Source organism: Pestalotiopsis fici (assembly GCF_000516985.1).
Source record: "Pestalotiopsis fici W106-1 unplaced genomic scaffold PFICI_Scf_9, whole genome shotgun sequence".
NCBI lineage: Eukaryota > Fungi > Ascomycota > Sordariomycetes > Amphisphaeriales > Sporocadaceae > Pestalotiopsis > Pestalotiopsis fici.
Genome location: NW_006917099.1, coordinates 1,998,035 through 2,017,671, shown reverse-complemented (window position 1 = coordinate 2,017,671; position 19,637 = coordinate 1,998,035). Strand labels below are relative to the sequence as shown.

Sequence of the window (19,637 nt, the reverse complement as noted above, 5' to 3'; positions counted from 1 at the left end):
TCGGAGCTACATCCGGAGGATTCGGCGCCCCACTCCGAGCTTCGGCTTGCGGAGTCGCCGTATGACTGGGCTTGCGCTCTGTCATCTCATCTTGTACATCAGAGTAGAATTCAGTCAATCTGTATAGAACCACAAGACGTAGGAAAACTGTTGGCAAAATGGCATCTCTATCGAGCGCAGCACCACCCACGACCAGAGCCATAGGATGGATCGGCTTGGGGAGCATGGGCTCGGGAATGGCCTCGAGGATTCAGCAGCATCTTGCTGACCAAGGAGTGCAGCCTCTCAAGGTCTACAATAGGACAAGTTCACGATGTGAGCCCTTGGAAAAGCTTGGAGCTCTTAGGATTTTGTCCATTGAACAGCTGTCTCGGGAGAGCACGATTATATTTATTTCCGTGAGTCATGATCACTTGACAAGACACCACAGGCTAACTCCGAAATTAGTCGAGCGATGATGATGCCGTGATATCAATTATCGAACAAATTCTCGGCTCAGGCAATGCACAAGGCAAAATGGTCATTGATACCACGACTGTTCACCCCGACACGGCCAAGGCCGTAGCCGAAAAGATGAGCGCGTCGGGAGCCCATTTTGCATCAATGCCCGTCTTTGGGGCATCTCCCGCAGCTGCGGCAGGTACGCTCTTGGCTGCGTACGCCGGGCCAGACAATGTCCTCGAGGCCGTGTCGCCGCTACTCAAAGGCGTCGTGGCACGGGAGGTCCTGGTCGTGGGAACGGAGCCGGAAAAGGCGTTACTGCTCAAGACGACGGGGTATGTTGGCAAGCCAATTGGATGGACTAGACCAGGTGCTAAACTGACCGACTGTAGAAACCTCCTAATGGCCTCCCTGATGCAAATCATTGCCGAAGCCCACGTCCTGGCATCCAAGACTGGCCTCCCGGCCGCCACGCTCGAGCGCTTGCTCGAGCTCAACTTTGGCGCCGTGGCCCATACGGACTCGGTTCGCATGACTTCGGGCGTCTACTGTCCGGCTCCGGGCGCCGCGCCCTGGTCGAGCCTGGATCTGGCCCTCAAGGATGTGGGCCACGCCATGGGGATCGCGGAGCGCGAGGGCGTGAGCGCCCGTGCCGGCCGTGTCGCGTACGAGGGCTTGGAAAAGGCCCGGGACTGGGCGCAGGGTGAGGGAAGGATTATTAAAGACCATGGCCATACAACAAGCCCGGGCCGAGCGCGGCCTCTTGACTCGACCAGTCTGTTTGGCGTGGTGAGGCAGGAGAGTGGCCTCGATTTCGAGACTGACTTTGTCAAGGAACGAGACGGGACTACAAGACGGTCATTGCCATAGATTAACAGACTGTCTAGAAAGAATTGTCATTTTGCATGAGAGAATGTCCCATTAGCTAGACAGAAATGAGTGTAAACTGTCTTTTCGATAGACGGAAGAGTCTCTCTTGTCGTCTGGTAAGCCGAAACCTTTTACTCTTGTATCAATTCCACTACTCTGCCTCGGGTGATGTAAATAGTTTCATCAAGAGTTCCGTCCGGAAAAATTGACTTGCCCGTTTATTCAGGCAGCGGTCTCATGATGAACCACTTGCCTGGCTAGACCTGTATTGAAACAGTTGTTCAAGACGTACATGAATTACGACTTGTGAAAGGAACGTCGATCCTATCTGGGAGCCGTTTAGTCCCAGAGATGATGATACACGCGACCAGTCATGTAAAATCAATCAAACGACACAAGTAAAGCCAGGTTCTCACTCGAGAACGCTGTACCATGAATTTACACCCGGATACTCATTTATATTCAATTGAATCCACCACTTTCTTTGCTGTTTTTCACGACTATTTGCAATATGGGGGCCTCGCATATTCATGACTAATTCGTTAGACCTCGGGGTCATGGCACTCCATCCAGACAATTCACCGCCATCGGCAACGGCTGTTGTCAAGCCCCTGATGGATTTTTAATTACGACATTCCGTACCAATGATACGGAATGCTGGATCGAGCTGAAAACAAAGCCCCTGGCTAGTCAAGCTAGATGCCGCCTAGCGCTGGGGTGGCTGTCAGCTATGAAGAAACAAGACTAGGCGCTTTCCAAAAGGGACGTTGCGAGGCAAAAGGAGTCGTCTGTGATTAAAGTGCCTGCTCTGGGCCGAGTCTATATATGCATAAAAGACGAATAAAGCATTTCAAAATAGGGAAAAAGGGCGCGAGGCTGTGTTTGTCGCAATCAAGACAATGTTTTGCAAAATCAAGCTCATGGTACCATCTTGTCCTTTAAGCTTCTTTTATGGAGGAGCTGAGCTATCCTGGCCGATTCCTACCAATATATCCACTCATCGCAAGGACTGGGACTAGTGGCCTGCCCGATCAATACCAGGAAATGAGGGCGCCAAGACATGGAATTAGAGATTTGCTCAAGTATATAATCTCTCGACGGCCAAGAAATCGTAAACAGTAATGGAAACGCTAGACATTCCTTCATTCTTTCTCCGTCTACTTGAAATTAAGCCTTCATAATGAAGTTTACACTCGCTTTGGCATTGGTGGCTGCGGTGGCGGTTGAAGTTGAGGCCATTGCCATTCCGGCCGACACAACGTCCAGCTTGGGCTCGGAATTGGCAAAACCTACCAAGAAGCGCAAGGGCTGTGGCCGCCCGCCATCAAACAGTACTGTCCTGGCATACTCTCAGTCTGCATTCAGCAGCTCTTCCGAGGTGGCATCGACCTCTCTCGCATCATATACCAGTTCAAGTGCCATCTCTTCTACAACGCCTATTGTCACGATTTCAACCGTCACGACTTCTTCTGAATCGACCTCGGAGACTACTTCTTCGGTCCCAACTGAAACTTCTGAATCGGCTACCTTGTCAACCGATTCCACCAGTGTGACTTCCACTGTCTCGACTGATTCCAGCACTGAAGCTTCCACAACCGTCTCTGAGACAGTTTCTACCCCCGAGGCTTCTACAACGGTTTCTTCTACCATCTCTACAACTGATTCCACTACCGAGACCTCCACCACTGAAGCGTCCACGACTGAAGCTTCCACAACCATCTCTTCTACCATCTCTACAACTGAATCCGCTACCGAGGCTCCTACGACCAGTTCTTCTACCGCTTCTGCAACTGAATCCACAACTACTGAAACAACAGCCACATCAAGCACCACTGCTCCGGCCTGTGTAAGTCATATCTAAACTCAGCCACATTTCTATACTAACCCGTCATTAGTCGGCCACCAATGCCGTTGCCGATGGTGGCTTCGAAGAAGGTGATTCCTCGACATGGACCAAGGGAACCCTTGCTTATATTGAATCAAACACCAACAATGCCTATCAATCCCCCTATGGCAGCTGGTTCGCGTAAGTACCATGACACTACACCTTGCCTTTTGGTGCGAGCCTTGTTAACATGTATCTTTTAAAAACAGTGTCCTCTATGGACAAAGATCGACAACGGCTTCCATATCGCAGGCTCTCACCAGCGTGGGCAGCAGCTCCACCCTGTCCTTTAGTTACCGTCTGTACGGGCGCCTGATCTATCCCACGTCGACGTGCACAGCCACCGTCACCTATGCCGGCACCACGCTGTACACGACCGCCTTTGCTGCAAACAGTGCTGCCCTCACGACGGCGACCCGCGGCTGGCAGACGGTATCGGTCCCCGTCGACGACCTGGCAGCCTCGGGCACCTTGGCCTTTGGCTGGACGTGCAGTTCCATCACTACAGACTCTCTAGACTTTACGCTCGATGAAGTGTATCTCAATACTGTCTGCTAGTACCACAGGCCGAGGTTGTGATGTTGCAAGCCAAGCGGACTTTTTAGTCCTGCCGTCTTGATTTTCATCATGTAGTTTTCAAAACACACATTCAAAATGTTTCCAATCATATAACAATATTAATCATAATCAATGTCCGAGAGCCAGCAGTTTTACAAGGCGCGTGACCTCGGGAATAGTTGTACACGAGGCTGGTAGTACCAAAGCAATCGTGACCACAACCAGATTCCCCCCGATAGCAGTCATTCCCCGGAATTGTGGTGTAGATATTGCCTCTCAATATCTGTGTTCCTTGTCTCAAGTATTCGTTCAAACACTGTTTGCAAGTCCTTTGATCAGAGTCTTGAGACATGTCACCACCAGCCCCCGGATCGCCATCAGGCCGGCCCAATCATATTATTGCAACAGCGAGTAATTTCCAGGAAATCTCGCGCACCTCATTAATAGTGGCGACAATTCGAGATGCCAGATAGAGATTTTCTAGTTCTCCATTTGGGGCCACGCAAACAAGAAAATATATATATATTACAAGTGGCAACGTTCATGAAATGCTCATCATGCAGTATCAATAAATTCACAAAAGGAATATCTGCCGTCTGGCTTATATTTATCTGCACCTCTTAATCATCCCCTGGCTCTAATCCACTGTATAATCTCCAAAGCATCTACTGCCTTGTTTGAACTGTAAGTATACGACCAACTTCCAACCTTGTCCTTCGACCCCCTTCTCTTTCAAAGCTTCCAACTTGAAAAAGATGAGAAAACAAGTTCCAACGCCAAAGCCATGCACATGTTAACACCAGAAAAAAGTACCATGACCGAGTTACGCCGATACCATGCCTATGGTAACTACCAACGCCGATACCGTTTCATAAAATCAAGCGCTATGCTGGAGCATCTCGAGTACTCTTAATAACAGACACTTGGTCCGGCGAGACGAATCTGGATGCAAATAGTGTAAATCCCCGAGTGGTATCAAGACAAAAGAAATTCAGGAATTTGCTGATCCAACTAATACGTCTCGCCGAGGTCTGCCAGAGTGTTGATCCCCACGCTGGACCGCCTGGACGAGGCGGCGCTCTGCCGTCTAGGCATGGGAATGCCACTGGTACTCGGCATGGGAATGCTGCTAGTGCTTGCGTCCGAGGTAAACTTGCTATATGTCCCTCTTCGGCTGGGCGTGCGACTTTCGTAGATTTCGTCCGCCTCGTCGAATTCTGACCGTCCAATGCTCTGAGAGTAGCCGTGGAGGCTGCCCGACAAGGAGCTACGAGGCCGCAGGCTCAGTGGCGTCTTGGTTCCGCTCATTGATGTCCTGGAAACAGGACGTCCGATTTCTGCTCGTGAGACTGGCCTGTCCGGCCGCACAAACTGAGAAGAAGCTGCACTAGCGCGACTGCTCGGCCGTGAAATGGACACGGAGCTCGAGTCGGGATCATAGTTGCTGGTCCGGTTCGGTAGCGGGCCAAATGACAGGCGAGAAACCCCAGACGTGCTAAGCCGAGGTACGTGCTTTCCTGTCCGGCCAGCGCCGGTAGACTGCGATGGCGTCTCATCAAGAGCCGCCGAGGCACCCGAGCCAACACCACGTTTCCGACTCCTTATCGTAACCGTGGACGGGACACTGGTGCTACCAAGTACCGATCGTGGGGAGGCTCTTGGAGGGGTTGTAGTGGGCGCCGGAAGCTTGGATCGAGCATTTTGCACGCGGGCTTCGAGACGTTGCATTTGCGCAGTCAAAGTGCGAATGTGGTTGAGCGAAGTGGATGGTGGTATTCTGTGAGACGTGGCCCGGGGAGCAGTCGTCCTCGTGGGCGCGGGTGTTCGGGTTTGGGTGGCGGACCTGAATCCGGATGTTCTGGTGCTGTTTGACGTGGTCGTCATGGCTCTCGGCCTGGGCGTAGTGCTGAAATTTGCTGCCGAGGGTAGTCTAGACTTTGTCGCAGAAGAAGGCATGGGTGTGCGAAGTCTCGAAGCTGGTCTTGGGAGCGACGAAGAGGCTTCAGAGACGGGCGGCGAAGGAGGGTCAGAGAGTCCAGGAGTTAGTTTCCTCGGAGGAGGCAGAGATAGTTCGTCGGGTGGCGTAGAAATGAGTGGTGAGCTTGCCGTTGAGCGCGGCGAGTTTTCAAAGGTGGGCGATCCAGGAATAGAAATATCGGTAGAAATGGTGGATAAATGGCGATTTTCCGCCTTCTTAACCTTGTCTTGCAGGATTTCGGCTTCAACCTTGAGGTCGGACAATTCTTCGCGTAGTCTCTGGTTTTCGATTCTCAGATTCTCTCGTTCCTTTTCGCCAATCTTGACCTCTTCCTCCATCATGACGCTGCGCTCGATTGCCTGGTTGTATTTTTGTTCCAAGTCCTCGAGCGAAGAGGTCGTATGACGGGCCTGTCGCTCAAAGTCATCATTGGCGACCTCGATATCTCGCAGTTTTAGTTGAAGTGTCCTGTTTGTGTCGCGGAGAGTAGTAATCTCCTTTTCCAGGGCATTTTGCGCCCCATTGGCTTCGGTCTTGGCCTTTTTGCATTTTTCCTGTCGCACCGTCAATAAACATGATCCCAGACTCGAAACGAGTATCATTTACCTTCCACTCTTCAGCCTCGAACCGGGCACCCTCGGCCTTTTCTCGTAGTGATCGCTCCCTCTTGTCTGCAGCCTCGAGATCCTTTTCAAGTTCTGCCTCGAGCTCGTGACTGGACTCTCGAAACTCGGCAAGCTCGACAGCCAGCTGCTCATATTGATTCTTGTACCAGGTCAAGGACTCCTCGGTAGTGGCGTTTGGATTTGGCGGGGAAGAAGGTGGCTCAGCCATGTTTGTTGATTCTTAGCGATAAACGCAGTCTGGTGTTTGATAGTGTCGCATGGGCGATTGCAAGCAGTGGGCGATTTGAGCGACCCGTGAAGAAGTGGATAAACGAGTCGTTTCGGATCGCAAATGTTTGCGCAATGTAATGGAAGCAAAAAGTTGATCAAGTATTACACAGCAAGTATGTCGTAATGTATGTCAAAGAATCAAACGAACAAGAGTTGAAATATCGTTGGCACAGGAGAAATGGTCTTTGCAATCTCTGCCGTATCTTGTGATTCAGGAGGCGGCGCGAGTCTTGGTCTTGCAATGTACGTCTTGACAATAATCGCACGTCAAGAGGTGGGTAAAAGATGGTGGCGCAAAAGGAAAGAATGGTCTCTCGGAGCGATTCTTGGTAGTAGGAACAAAAGATCGTAGGCCTGTGACGATCCTTCTTCCGAGACAGGAGAGTCGCGGGGTGAGCTGGAGATGGCGAATTTCCTCAACGACAGCCTTGTTGCGGGTCGGGCTGTTGGCGCAGATACCAAACGTTGCGCGGGAAGGAAGCAAGAAAAGGGTGAGTCAGTCGTCTGTTGTGGTGTTGATTGCTGGAGCCGGTCCTGGGCGGGTGGTGGTGTTGGGCTGATTGTCGCTGGCCCTGTTCCTGTCGTGTCGCCGATCAGGGTCTGGTTAGTATTGTCGTCGTCGATATACCGGGCTATCGCATCGTCGCTTTGGTGCGCCCCAGTCGTAGAAGGGGCCCGGGATGGTTGAAGATGGTCGAGGGATCGCGGTTGAACCTCGCTGTCGTTGAAGGGGATGCCAGTGTCAGTGTTTCCCAACCCTCCACTTTGATCTGTTGATTGTCCAGGTCAGTCCCCAAGTGGCTCCCCTTGGGCTGGCATGGCGCTAGCCGTTTGCGGGCTTAGCTGGACTACCCGGCTACCTATGGCAACGCCCGTGCTTGGCTTTTAGTGTGTTGCGGGCGGTCGCCAACCACTGCTAATAAAGAGGAACAATTGGTGGGCTGGGGGCGAGAAGGGGAAGCTGGATGGCATTACGCTCTTTTGGTGGGGTCATTTGGCACAAAGCGCGTGAACACGTGTGGGAAAAAGAAATACACTCTCTCACACACCCACCCAAAACATGAAGAAGGGGAAAAAAAAGAATCTCGGCCGTCTCGATTCTTCCAGTTTGATCATCTGTAGGCTATAGAATATACAAGACAAGATACCATCCATCTATTCATCCAACCAATTCCCGTCTTCTCCTGGCTGCTACTGCTACAAATTAGGTAGAACCCGACATGATCCGGCATTGAATTTAGTTGCCGTTCGCCCCAATGATGATGCGCCTCATCTAAAAGGGTCATTCATGCAACGGCCCTTTAGCTTCTCTGTGCCTTTTTCTGCCCGCCCAATTTTGGCAAGGACCCATCCAAGCCAACCTCCATAATTCGTCAATGGCTTCGAGAACGAGTCCCACTGCTCTGTCCATCATCTGCACATTGCTCAGATAATCTTGCCCCAAATAGTATCGTCAACCATCTTCTCCTTAATTCTAGCTCACGATACTATTGGCATGGTCCCGAGAATAGGGACATTTCCAACTTTGACATGAAATAAGGACAAGCACAGTGATTGCCCAAATTGTTCACCAAGAAATCCTTTCAGAGAGCCATTTGCTTATACGAGCAGAATAATAACTCAAAACTCTGGGGTATCTGGGTTTTTTCATTTGGAGGTTAATCTTCTTGACCCAGCCAGTTCCGCAGTTTCCGATCCAAGGTTTGTACCTTGAGCACAATGATGGCAACTTAACAGACGGTTAAAACGTTGAACAACGCCACAGCTTTCAAGAGCCACCTGAATCGCTCATGCTGCTGCATCGTCGCCGCTTCTTACCCGATGCTCTCCAGGTCCCTCCACCACCAGCGCAGTTCCATTGGGAAATATGATTCGTGCTCTTGAAGAGTCACCTGGCTTTGCACGGACGAGTACCGGGTCAATGATTTTGCCTCTTTTCCATTCAAAGGATATCGACCAGCCATCTCTCAGACAGAGATCAGACACCTCGCCTTCAGACCACGACCGAGGACATGACGGAAGCAGCCTAATTTCGACTTCATTCTCGCCCTCGTTACCCACTGCAAGGGCTTGAAAAGATTGCACAATGCATTCCACTATCCCTGCACAGCCGCCAAAGTTTCCATCGATTTGGAACGGAGGATGGTTGTCGAAAAGGTTCGGCAGAGTCGAGTTGCCAAGCAGCAGCTCCATGTGATTGCCGCAGCCCTCTGCATCCCACAAACGGGCGTGCATATTGAGAAGCCAGGCCCTGCTCCATCCAGTGTGGCCGCCTCCGTGTGCCGCCCGACGCTCCAGGACCCGTCGCGCGGCATTGGCCAGTTGTGGTGAACGTACTGGATTGATGACATGGCCGGGATAGAGGCCAAAGAGGTGAGATACGTGCCGATGTCCAGGCTCATGCTCTGGATAATCTTCAACACCCCACTCTTGTATGAGGCCGGCGTCGTTGATATGCAGTGGCGGAATGCGAGAGATTATTTCTTCAACCTTGAGCTTTGAAGCATTGGGCAGCTCCAAGACTTTTATACTCCACAAGTACAGCTCCAAAGCTGTCTTGATAATTGTCATGTCCATGGCTGAGCCTTCACAGAATATCCCGGGCTCTCCAGAGTCTGATATATACGTGTTCTCGGGCGATAGCGATGGGCTGGTGACGAGGTATCGTCCGTCTGCTGATGGGATCAAGAAATCCTGCAAAAACGACATGCAGCCCTCGAGGATTGGGAAAAGTCGCCGGTGCAAGGCTCTGTCGTATCGGTACTGCAGCATCTGGAGTACATCTATGCAAAGCCACAACCCTCCGAGTGGCCATAGTGTTGCCGGCATCCAGGTATCTTGAGGGTCAGTATCTGCCCAAATGTCGGTATTGTGGTGGCTGCACCACCCCGAGCACCCATACATGAAGCTGGCTGTCCTTTGACCACGCGTGGCCATGCGCTCAATCAGGTCTACCAGAGGCATTGCACATTCGAGCAGGTTGGATGTTGCCGCCGGCCAGTAATTCATCTGAATATTGATATTGATGGTGTACTTGGCACCCCATGGAGGCGAAAAGCTTGGATTCCAAATCCCTTGCAGATTCGCTGGTAGTGCCTTGAATCCGTCTCGACTACTAGAAATCAGCAAATATTTGCCATAGTTGTGGTACAAGGCAATCAGTCCAATATCTCTTGGGTCTCTGTTTGCAATCCTCGTGTCGGTAGGAACATGATAAAAGTCTGGCCACAATCGCAGGCTTGTACGTTGAAACAAGCCTTGATAGTCTGCAACGTGTCGTGATAGCAAGTCTTGCCATGACCTGCCAAGCGCTTCACGGACGTCTCTTGAAGCGTCGCCCTCTGGATCCGCACAACGATAGGTTGTCTGCGCACCAACCACTAGGAGGCAATCTGCAGACTTGATTTTGATGCAAGTTTTGGTCGCCACAACACTGCCCAATTTTGGATCGCATCCGACACCCAAAACGCAGCTCAAGCGATTGCTCGAATGGCCACCAGGCGTGGCATCCATTACTATCCGGGCTGATGCTGCTTCAGCCATGCTTTCCACTCTCAAACGATCAAAGAACTCATTGGTATCCCACTCATTTTCACCGCGGCGACCAAGGTGTACTTGAAACTGTATTGGTTCCGACGAGGTGATGCGCATCACTAGGACCTTGTCGGGGTAACTCGCAATCATGTCTCTGCGAATACTGATGCCATGGACTTGATATTCTACTGAATGAGTAGCGGTTGCAATATCAAGCCAACGTTTATACGACTCGACGTCTTGCTCCTGGTGGCCAAATTCCAAGTACACAGAGCCCATGGGCTCATAATGCCTCATTGATGCAGGGCTAGAAAAGAACTCTTCACGTGCTAGTTCCTCGGCTTGCCCATGTTTCCCACGACGGATAAGTTGCCGCAGCTTGGCCAAGTGTTTTGCGCTGGCTGGCGTGCGGTCTTGAGGTCCTCCATACCACACGGAATCTTCATTCATTTGAACAAGTTCAGTCGTGGTCCGGCCATGAACCATGCATCCCAATCGGCCATTTCCCAGAGGAAGAGCCCGTGACCATTCCGTCGCTGGAGAATCATAGTGAAGGCACAAATGGGCATGATCAGACTTCATCTTGGCGGCGTAGTCTAAAGAGTGCCCGAGACCAGACCTCGCTCTGCGGTAAGTGCTTCAGGCAGTTGGTCTTATGTTTACGAGTCGAGTTGCCCAATCATGGCCCATACCGCGTAGACATGGAGCTCGCAAGCACCAACTGGATAAGCGTTCCGATATCCCGGAACCATCAATGAAAAGGGCGCACTAGCAGTTCCTCTGTCCAGGTTGGACCCTTTAGTCATGTTCAATTTCGACATTCCCCAGCCCTACGCACGTAGACGACGAGTTGTTGACCGGCAAGATCCAGACGGCCTGATTGGACGGAAGATTTGTGGACCACGACACAATCCGGGGGGAGCTGTGGGGTATTGCAGTTATGATCAGTCGACGACGGGCTAGTATTGTCCGGGGAAGCCAATCATATAGTGATACAAGCTCCACAAAGACAGACATGTAATCGCAAATGTCTACTCCAAATATCCCTTGTTGTTGTTGGCAAGCGAGAAACGCTGGGTTTGGAGGAGCGCGCCAATGACAGATGATGGTCATGTCACTGAAAAACACAGCTGCATAACCGGCTCGCCTAGAGCAGGTTGGGGAATCATCCATCACTGTCCCAGCTCGGCCTTCAGGATGGACCCTGGATAGATCATGGGTTGCAGTCGAGACCTTTGAACCGAATAATGGGGACTGCATTGGTTCCGACTTATTTATCATGCCTGCCCGTCTCATCTCGTCTCCTTTCCGTGCAAGCTCATGTTCTGTGATGCGCAGGCGTCCCAACTTTCTCCTCATTGACTTGATCGAATCCCTCTCGAGTTGTGCCCGACTCTGCATTTCTCGCTGCAATCATGGCAGAACGAAGCAGCCACAAGACTGGCGTCGCGCACGTCGACGCCGCCGAGACGGCCGACAAGCTCGGCACCACGGTCGATGAAGTCATTGCTACGCGAATCACTGAAGAGGACATGATGCGGCACTCGGCCGAGGCCCTCACCTTTCGCTCGCGGACCGGCCTGCGCATCTGCGCCATCATGTTTGTCATGGGCTGCAACCAGGCCGGCTACGGCATTGACTGGGCCGTCATTGGCGGCATCAATGCGTACGATAGCTGGCACAGCTATTTTGGCTTTGGCAGCGCCGGCGTCATTATTGGCACAATCAATGCTCTCATGACCGTCGGGACATTTGTCGGCGCGCCCTTTCTGGCGCTTGGTGATACGTTTGGTAGGCGAGGTGTCAATTTTATTGGCAACTTCTTGGTCGTGATTGCGGCCTTGGTACAGGGTCTGGCCCCAAACTTGCCTTGCTTCTTTATTGGGAGACTGCTCCTCGGATTCGGCACGGCATTATGTACAGCGCCCCAATACATGGCCGAGATTGCACCTCTGCACCTCAGGGGTAGACTGGTTGGCATATTTGGAGCCTGTTTTCAAGTCGGCAGTATCGTCATGAACGCGGCCTTGATTGGCTTTACCCAGTGGAAAGGCAGCGACTGGCAGTGGAGGACACCTTTGAGTAAGCTACATGCCATGTTTGGACTTGATAGTTACTGACAATGCTGCAGTTCTCGAAGGGCTTTTCCCCTTTATCGTTTGCGTCACCATTTACATCTTGTGCCCCGAATCCCCGAGATGGCTCGTCATGAAAAACAGACACGAAGAAGCCCGTCGCGTCATTGCCAAGTACATGACGACACACAATGACATCAACTCTCCCATTGTCGGCCTCATGATGACCCAGATTGAGGAGTCGCTTGAAGAGTCCAGCACTGGAATCAAGGCCGCGTATGACTACCGTGTCTTTTTTACCAAGCAAGTCCGATTCCGCACGCTGGTCCTCTTGGTCTACTCCCTCTTTCAGTCATGGAACGGTGGCGGTATCATTGGCCAGTACCTCACTCCCGCGCTGGATACGATTGGCATTACGAGCGACATTGACCAGCTGGGCATCAACCTCGGACTGACGGCCGTCTACTTTGTCTTTACAGCGTTTGGATCGTACCTCATTGATATATTCCGGCGGCGAACGCTCATCTTTTCGGGCTTGATTGCCATCATCATTGCCCAGACGGCCGTCACCATCACCAGTTGGAAATTCACCGAGACGGGATCCCACGCGGCAGCCTCGCTGACTGTCTTTTGGATCTTTTCCTTCCAGGTGGCTTCAGCCTCGCTCATTGCCACCATGCACAATCTGTATCCCGTCGAGATACTGTCGCTGCCGCTGCGTGCCAAGGGTATGGGTCTGTACGCCATGTTTCAGGGCGCGGCAGGTGTAGTCAGCAATTATGCCATTTCGTTGGGTATCAACAAACTTGGATACAAGATCTGGGCCGTGTATATTGGGTATAATCTGGTGCAGCTGGTGGCCAGCTATTTCATTTTCCCCGAAACGAGCAAGTTGAGTCTGGAGGAGATTGATTCCATCTTTGAGACCAAGCACACCAACCCAGTGAGGCTGAGCTTGACTATCAGCAAGGCAAAGAGGGAGACGAGAAGAGCCGAGAGAACGGAGACGTATAATTAGTCGGGGGCCGGCCTTGGCTCGGAGAAGCCCCACAAGGATGAGGTGGGAATTGAATGCGGGTATTCCGACATGATCAGCCCATCTTCATTTGTGGACCCTAGGTAGCACCCGGTATCTCCTCAATGTTTGGTAGCCGTCCATCATCAACGTTCGCGCCAATCATGTAAATGCTCATTTTTTTCTATATTGGTATAATGATTCAATCGCCTTGGCATGGGAAAACGTCGTATACGAGAAAAAACTTGGACACCATGTGCCGAAAGGCGCTACAACGATGGCTAGTTTAGCACAATTGTTACAACTCTGCATTGTGGAGGTGCATGGGCCTCTCGAAAACCAAGGTGACATCAGGCATGTCGACAAATTCGATCTAGACTGCGTCACCTCCCCCTACCAATATGTGCCAATTGGGATGCTTGTCTTTTTTGTGAAAAAAAAAAAAAAGTCCTACACTAGCTGGGGCACCTGCAATGAAGGAGGCTTCCGAATTTCACGGAAGCAAATGGCATTCGGCCGTGGTGGATGATTGATAGGGGCGACATTGGGGCTTCTAGGATTCAGCATAAGCACCACTAAATGTGCGCTAACTGAGAATATCTTACCACATTTGAATGGGCACTAAACAAGCTGCCGTAGTGTATGCGATTTTGGAAGCCATTGAGAGGGAAAAAAAAGTCCTACCTTTTTCCAAGCTGTGCAGTAGATACTACACTACTACAGGACTCCGCACTTGCGCACCTCGCTGAAGATTACATGTGCCGCCGCTGGACATCCCACGTCGTCATTTTTTTCAGCTTCACAGGTTGACGAGGGCATTGTTGATGTATTAATAGCCTCAACGCCGATCGGTCTCTGTCGATCATACACCTATACTATCCGACTATTCAGGGTAGGAATTTTGTTTCGACAGCTCCATATTATGGGCCGAGTTCTTTTGATTGTGCTGACAAGTCAGTGGTAATAGCCGTACAAGCTGGGTCGCAAAGTGGCCAAAGCCCCTCAAGCCCCTCTCTCGACCCCAAACCAGACACATCAGACCAGCCTAGCGGCCGTCAATGGTGCTGCACAATCCCTGAAAATGGATATCCCGCCTTAGCTATCCCTAGCACCTGAAAGTCTGTATCAGTGGGCTGTGGAAACTCTACTTGGATAAGACCATGTACAGACAAAGTAAACTCGAGTCAAGTAGTATAACGGACGCAACAAGACAATAGTATGCTCATCTAGTTCCAAATCATGCACAGTTGCTGAATGGGTATAACATGTCAGTAAAAGTTGGAAACTAGAATTCGAACCATGACGAAAAACCGCCGTGACGAGATAGATCCCCGGATTCCAAGCACTGCACCAATATACGTAGGGCCCAGGGTCTTGTTTTCGCGTAGGCACAACCAATCATCATGTTCAACAGACTGGCCTGGAGCAGGCTTGCAAAGCCCAGCAATGCCCACATTATCAGCGGCTTCATTAAAATACCGAAGCCGAGCGTCTGCAGGTACGATACACACCCTGGTAAACGTCCAGCGACTTTTAACAGTCCCGCCTCGCCGCCCGCTGCCTGCCTAGGTTTTGCTGGTTAGGTGCCTTTGCTCGCCAACCCGTCCTGTAACCGCCCGAACGGTCGGTCGGGGACTCCAAACCTCCATCCTACGGTTCGATTTTCTAAAACCTAATACAGCCGAGATCCTTTCGCAGACGACGGAACCGCGACTACTTTGCGCCCATCGCTAATTTCTTCCCACCCTGGGGCCGTCGTTTTGTTTCATTACACATCGTTGCCGCCCAACGGACGGGGTCGCGCCGTCCGTCGGTTGCGTAGCGTTGCGCAAAACTCCCCGCCCTCCCCGACAGCGCCTGGAAGAGGTAACCAGCGACGGACGATATGGCGTCGCTCGCCATCGCCGACACCGTGACTGGTCTTTTGGGTGTGCTCGAGGCCGTGGCGACGACGCTCGCGAGTGCCGCCGAGTTGCGACGGAAATGGGGCTACGACGACGCGACCGTCTTATCGCTAGAAAACCAACTTCTCACCTTGCAGGGTGTCGTCAGTCAGACCAAATATCGCGTCGAACAGGCCATCGCTTCGCAATATGGAGCGCCCGCTCTACATGTTCAGCTAGTCCTCTATCTGGACCGGTGCATTACCTGTTGTCGGCCGCTCATTGCGAGGATAGACGGCGATATACTCCAGCAGCATCGACTAGCCGCTAGCGGGCCGAGGAGGAGCATGTCCAAGCTCATGATGAGAATGAGGAGTTCCAAAAAGGATGCCAACCCCATGGCTCAACCGCAGCAATCGTTATCGGGACATCGCCCCAGCAGTTCGATACAACATTCGCCGTCGTCCTCTTCCAAGGCGTCAAAACTCGAGGAAGCACTACCAGTCATACAGCATCACATGGCAGCCTGGACGCTGATCCAGCAAGTCTGCAATAGGTGAGTTTGGAGTACATGAGAAATACTGGCTAGCTGAAATTCCTCGTCTTGCAACTCACTGACTTTTTGGACAGCGCTGCAATTTCCCAGCAAGAATATATTCTTGCATCTCCGCAAACCCACGTCATTTTTCAAGCCATGGAGGAGACGGCGGCGTGGGTTTATGCAAACAGAGACGCCACTTCTATACTCTCATCACCTTCATCATCAACATCTTCGCCAGCAGACTTTTCACCTCATAGCACATCGACCGGGTCTTCAAGCTATGATCCACATTTCACCACACATGCATATCATCAGTGGCCTCATCAACCAACGACGGTGGATGAAGCGTTGGGTTACCAAATGGAGGCCCACCCAACAGAGGCCCACCCAACGGAGGCCCAAACTTCGAGCAGCGGTAAAGCCGTAGCTGTTTACACCAGTCATGCCGAGGAGGCTGACAAGTTCTTGGCCGAGGAATACCGCGTGGAAACACATGACAAGTTTAGTGTAATACCGCCTACACCCACAACACACGAGAAGGAAGCCGTGGCTGGGCCAAGCAGAGGACCCGTCGAGACTAGGGAGAAATTCAGCATAATACCTTCAGGAAAAGATGCAAGGTATCGTGGTTCCGGCTCAGGTAGTACATCCGTCGAAACGAGGGAAAAGTTTAGCATATCAACACTACCACAGGTGGATGAAAAGATGGTTTCCGGTCCTAGCCAAATACCCGTCGAGACCAGGGACAAGTTTAGTGTCGATCCAGTCCACTCGCCCATGGATAGCGGAAAAGTGCTGGTTGACTGGAGCGCCCTGACACCAATCGATCCCCAGGACAAATTTACAGTCACAAGCCCAAGCTCCTCCATTGCCAGTGACACGACATTGGCCTCGACCTTTCGTACCATGTCACTGAAAGAACAAAATCCGTCACTCAAGAGCAAGTGGCTGCGGCGTGGACTTTCCTCGGCGTCGAGTGGAGGGAGCGAGCCCCAGAAGCGGTCGCGCGCCATTGACCAAGATTTGAAAAAGGAAAAGAAGAAGAAGAAGCAAAACGAGTACAAAATCTTGCTACTGGGATCCGAGTCACGATCATACCTCTTGTCGGCAGCACATCGAAAGGAGCAAAAGAAGCTGTCGGAGCAAGATCTGCTCGACTATCGGATTGTCATCATGTCAAACATGGCCAAATGCATCCACGCGCTTGTGGAGCAGATGCGGATTGCCGAGGTACGCAAGGATTCAAGATACCTGTGGGCCTATGTCGAGTTGATAGAGGAGTATCTCCCGGATCATGGTATAAATACCTGGCCAGCAAGAGAATTGGATGAACGGTTCTATGAGGCACTGCAGACGATTGTCTCGGACTCGCTCGTATCGGACCTCATTCAAAAGTCTTCCTTTGATAAAAGGGCACACTGGCCGGGACCTGCAAAACAGTGAGTGCACTCTGGATTGCAAATGGAACCATGACTAACCGTGCCTCGCAGTTACTTTGATTCAATACCACGGATATCGGCCCAGGATTATAAGCCCAGTGAGCTAGATATCCTACATACAACGACATACATGGCCAAGACGAGAGGCGTCAACGTCATAAGGATCAAGGACGCGGAAATCGGGGTGGAGTTCATCGACGTCGGTGGACTGTCGGGCAAAAAGGGCAAATGGATTCACCAGTTCGAGGCAGCCGTCTTTGTCGTTTTTGTGATTGACATGGAGGAATGCCAACATTCGGGGCAAGTGCTGGAGACGATAAAAAATGTCGAGGCCGTCATTGACTCGCCTTGGTTCAAGGAGGCGTCGATCCTGCTACTCATCAACAAGGCCCCCGAACCCAGCAAGAAGGAGGACCGTACCATTTACAACAATGTCCTCAAGACAACCACGTCCATGCTCGAGACGTTTCAGGAAAAGCACGTCGGGCGTGTCATGCTTGCGACGGGCGTCATAATGGGTGGCGGCAAGCAGGTGATTGAAATCATTTTGGGGAACCTGAGGGATGCCATTTTGATCAAGACGTTGAGGCTCCAGACGAAATTACTTTGAGAAGCAAAGTTTTGAGTCAAGGAAAATATTGGGAAAACCAAGAGAGTTGATCCTGGTTCCCTTTCATGACAAATAGTAAAAAATGACAAATAAATCTTTTTGCAGTCCAACATTTGCCGGGGTGCTGGACTGAATTTCCTCCACATTTCGTGTGGATTACATGCATGCAAGGCAATATATATAAACCTTGATTGGACTGAATGGGGCCCTTTTCAACTCACCCCAGCCTCTCGAGATTACCATTCGAGGAAATCATTACCAGATCAAAAGACGAACCTGGATTCCGAGCTTGTTCACGGCCACCAAGACTTGCCGTATTGCCACCCTCTCAATGCCCTTGCCTCAGCCCGTTACAGACTATACTTTGTATAATGCATCGACACGGTTGAAAACAAAGTAGACCAAGACATGGCGCAGTGTAACCACCTCACGTGCATGTAAACCAAACTTGGCACTGCAACGTAATATAACGGAGGGCCCGGGTTCCAGAAAAGAATTTGAAATATCGATATCCGTTGTCATTATATCTTTTTGATGCTAGCGATAACCGAATTTCCGGGGGTCCAGGCGTTGACGATTCGGTATTTATAGTACAGAGCTATACTACCTCCCGGCAGTCCCGTTTTCCCCTCGACGGAATGGAGCCTTGATCCACACGTGTTTCCCATCCAATAATAGAAATCATTTCGTTTTGCTTCTCTGCCTTTACAGTTCGTTGCTGGTGCTTTGAATTCTCGGCTTGTCCCGGCTCTCGTCTGTTCTGCTACTGCCGTCTGGTCCGTCGGCTTCGGCAGATACTCTTTCAACGAGGGCATCCAGCCACCCAGTCAACCGAAAGGCGGCCTTGGCAATCTGCTGCTCTACAATATGCATGGCGCCCTGGGCATACCGATCGCTGCCGAGAAACAAGTCGCTGCCCTCGACGTACCTGCCATAGGCGTAGTCGCAGACAATGGCGTTCGAGTCCCGCGCCCACTGCTCGGGGCAAAACGTGTCTCTCCGCGCGTCAAAGTCGCACATGGCCCAGGTCGACCGCGGCGAGCGGAACGCGTCGTCCCGGATCCGCGAGACGAGACCTGCAAAGAATGGATGTAGAGACGTTGCGGGCGGGCCGTTGGGTAACGGTGCCAAGGCGTATAAAATATCGCGGTCCCACACCTGCGTAACTGACTGTTAGCTTCATGTAGGTACTGTAGATCTGTGCGATTCGACGTGCATGGCGGGCAAGACGGAAATGGACCTGTCCGCGCAATATTTGCACAAAATTCCGTCGTACGCACCTTGTGTAAATCCGAGTCTGTTCCATTAAACTTGACCTTGATGGAATTGCCGCCCGTTGCCCGGTTGGACGTGTGCAACGGCTGCGCAACGTCTCCGGCAAAGTGCGTGACCCATTTCAACGCCTCGGAGCATACAATCTTGCCCGGTGACCTGCTGTTGTAGTCTCCCTTTGCATCAATACGGCCATTCTGCTGCGCTCTCAGACATTTCTCGAGAATCTTTGTCTGGTTTGAAATTTGTTGAACCACACAGCCGCCCTTTTGACAATCACGGTGGTAGTATAAACCACAATCGTCTGGCGGATTGTCACGCGCGCTGATGAAATGCCAGGTATAGCTGTAAGGATGTGGATTTCTGCGCACGGTATCGGCCCATCCAGCGGCACGGCCCAGGGACCCCTGGTACTCGGGCTCTAGGATTGAGGCAACCATTTCTCGCGTCGCAGTGCTAATCATTTCGTCGGCCATGAAGCCAATTTGGTTATGGACTTCTTGTTGCCATGAATGTACTGGTCCAAAAAAGCTGACCAGAGGTAGCAGAGCGCCGAGTGTGATCTTGGGCAACATGATGATTTTCGGCCGGTTGTGCTCACCTACTACCAGGGAATGAATGCGCAGACGAATTCAAAAGA

General features: G+C 51.5%; 7 protein-coding genes across 7 annotated transcripts; 4 read left to right on the top strand and 3 right to left on the bottom strand.

The window, feature by feature from the left end:
- Positions 1-158: 158 nt before the first annotated feature.
- Positions 159-1,311, top strand: PFICI_12044 (uncharacterized protein; the record flags this gene model as incomplete). The annotated part of the gene is made up of 3 exons (XM_007840625.1): positions 159-398; positions 448-776; positions 834-1,311. 3 exons carry the CDS (start codon positions 159-161, stop codon positions 1,309-1,311), a joined length of 1,047 nt encoding a protein of 348 aa, XP_007838816.1.
- A 1,180-nt stretch (positions 1,312-2,491) lies between these two features.
- PFICI_12043 (uncharacterized protein) lies at positions 2,492-3,754 on the top strand (the record flags this gene model as incomplete). Its single annotated transcript, XM_007840624.1, has 3 exons — positions 2,492-3,157; positions 3,207-3,337; positions 3,406-3,754. 3 exons carry the CDS (start codon positions 2,492-2,494, stop codon positions 3,752-3,754), a joined length of 1,146 nt encoding a protein of 381 aa, XP_007838815.1.
- Positions 3,755-4,765: 1,011 nt separating this feature from the next.
- Positions 4,766-6,566, bottom strand: PFICI_12042 (Nuclear distribution protein; the record flags this gene model as incomplete). Its single annotated transcript, XM_007840623.1, has 2 exons — positions 4,766-6,286; positions 6,339-6,566. The coding sequence occupies 2 exons, from the start codon at positions 6,564-6,566 to the stop codon at positions 4,766-4,768; spliced, it is 1,749 nt and encodes a 582-aa protein (XP_007838814.1).
- A 1,850-nt stretch (positions 6,567-8,416) lies between these two features.
- On the bottom strand, positions 8,417-10,744 carry PFICI_12041 (uncharacterized protein; the record flags this gene model as incomplete). The annotated part of the gene is made up of 1 exon (XM_007840622.1): positions 8,417-10,744. The coding sequence occupies one exon, from the start codon at positions 10,742-10,744 to the stop codon at positions 8,417-8,419; it is 2,328 nt and encodes a 775-aa protein (XP_007838813.1).
- Positions 10,745-11,577: 833 nt separating this feature from the next.
- On the top strand, positions 11,578-13,255 carry PFICI_12040 (uncharacterized protein; the record flags this gene model as incomplete). The annotated part of the gene is made up of 2 exons (XM_007840621.1): positions 11,578-12,244; positions 12,294-13,255. 2 exons carry the CDS (start codon positions 11,578-11,580, stop codon positions 13,253-13,255), a joined length of 1,629 nt encoding a protein of 542 aa, XP_007838812.1.
- Positions 13,256-15,137: 1,882 nt separating this feature from the next.
- PFICI_12039 (uncharacterized protein) lies at positions 15,138-17,725 on the top strand (the record flags this gene model as incomplete). The annotated part of the gene is made up of 3 exons (XM_007840620.1): positions 15,138-15,691; positions 15,766-17,115; positions 17,167-17,725. 3 exons carry the CDS (start codon positions 15,138-15,140, stop codon positions 17,723-17,725), a joined length of 2,463 nt encoding a protein of 820 aa, XP_007838811.1.
- A 705-nt stretch (positions 17,726-18,430) lies between these two features.
- Positions 18,431-19,572, bottom strand: PFICI_12038 (uncharacterized protein; the record flags this gene model as incomplete). Its single annotated transcript, XM_007840619.1, has 2 exons — positions 18,431-18,883; positions 19,006-19,572. The coding sequence occupies 2 exons, from the start codon at positions 19,570-19,572 to the stop codon at positions 18,431-18,433; spliced, it is 1,020 nt and encodes a 339-aa protein (XP_007838810.1).
- Positions 19,573-19,637: the final 65 nt, after the last annotated feature.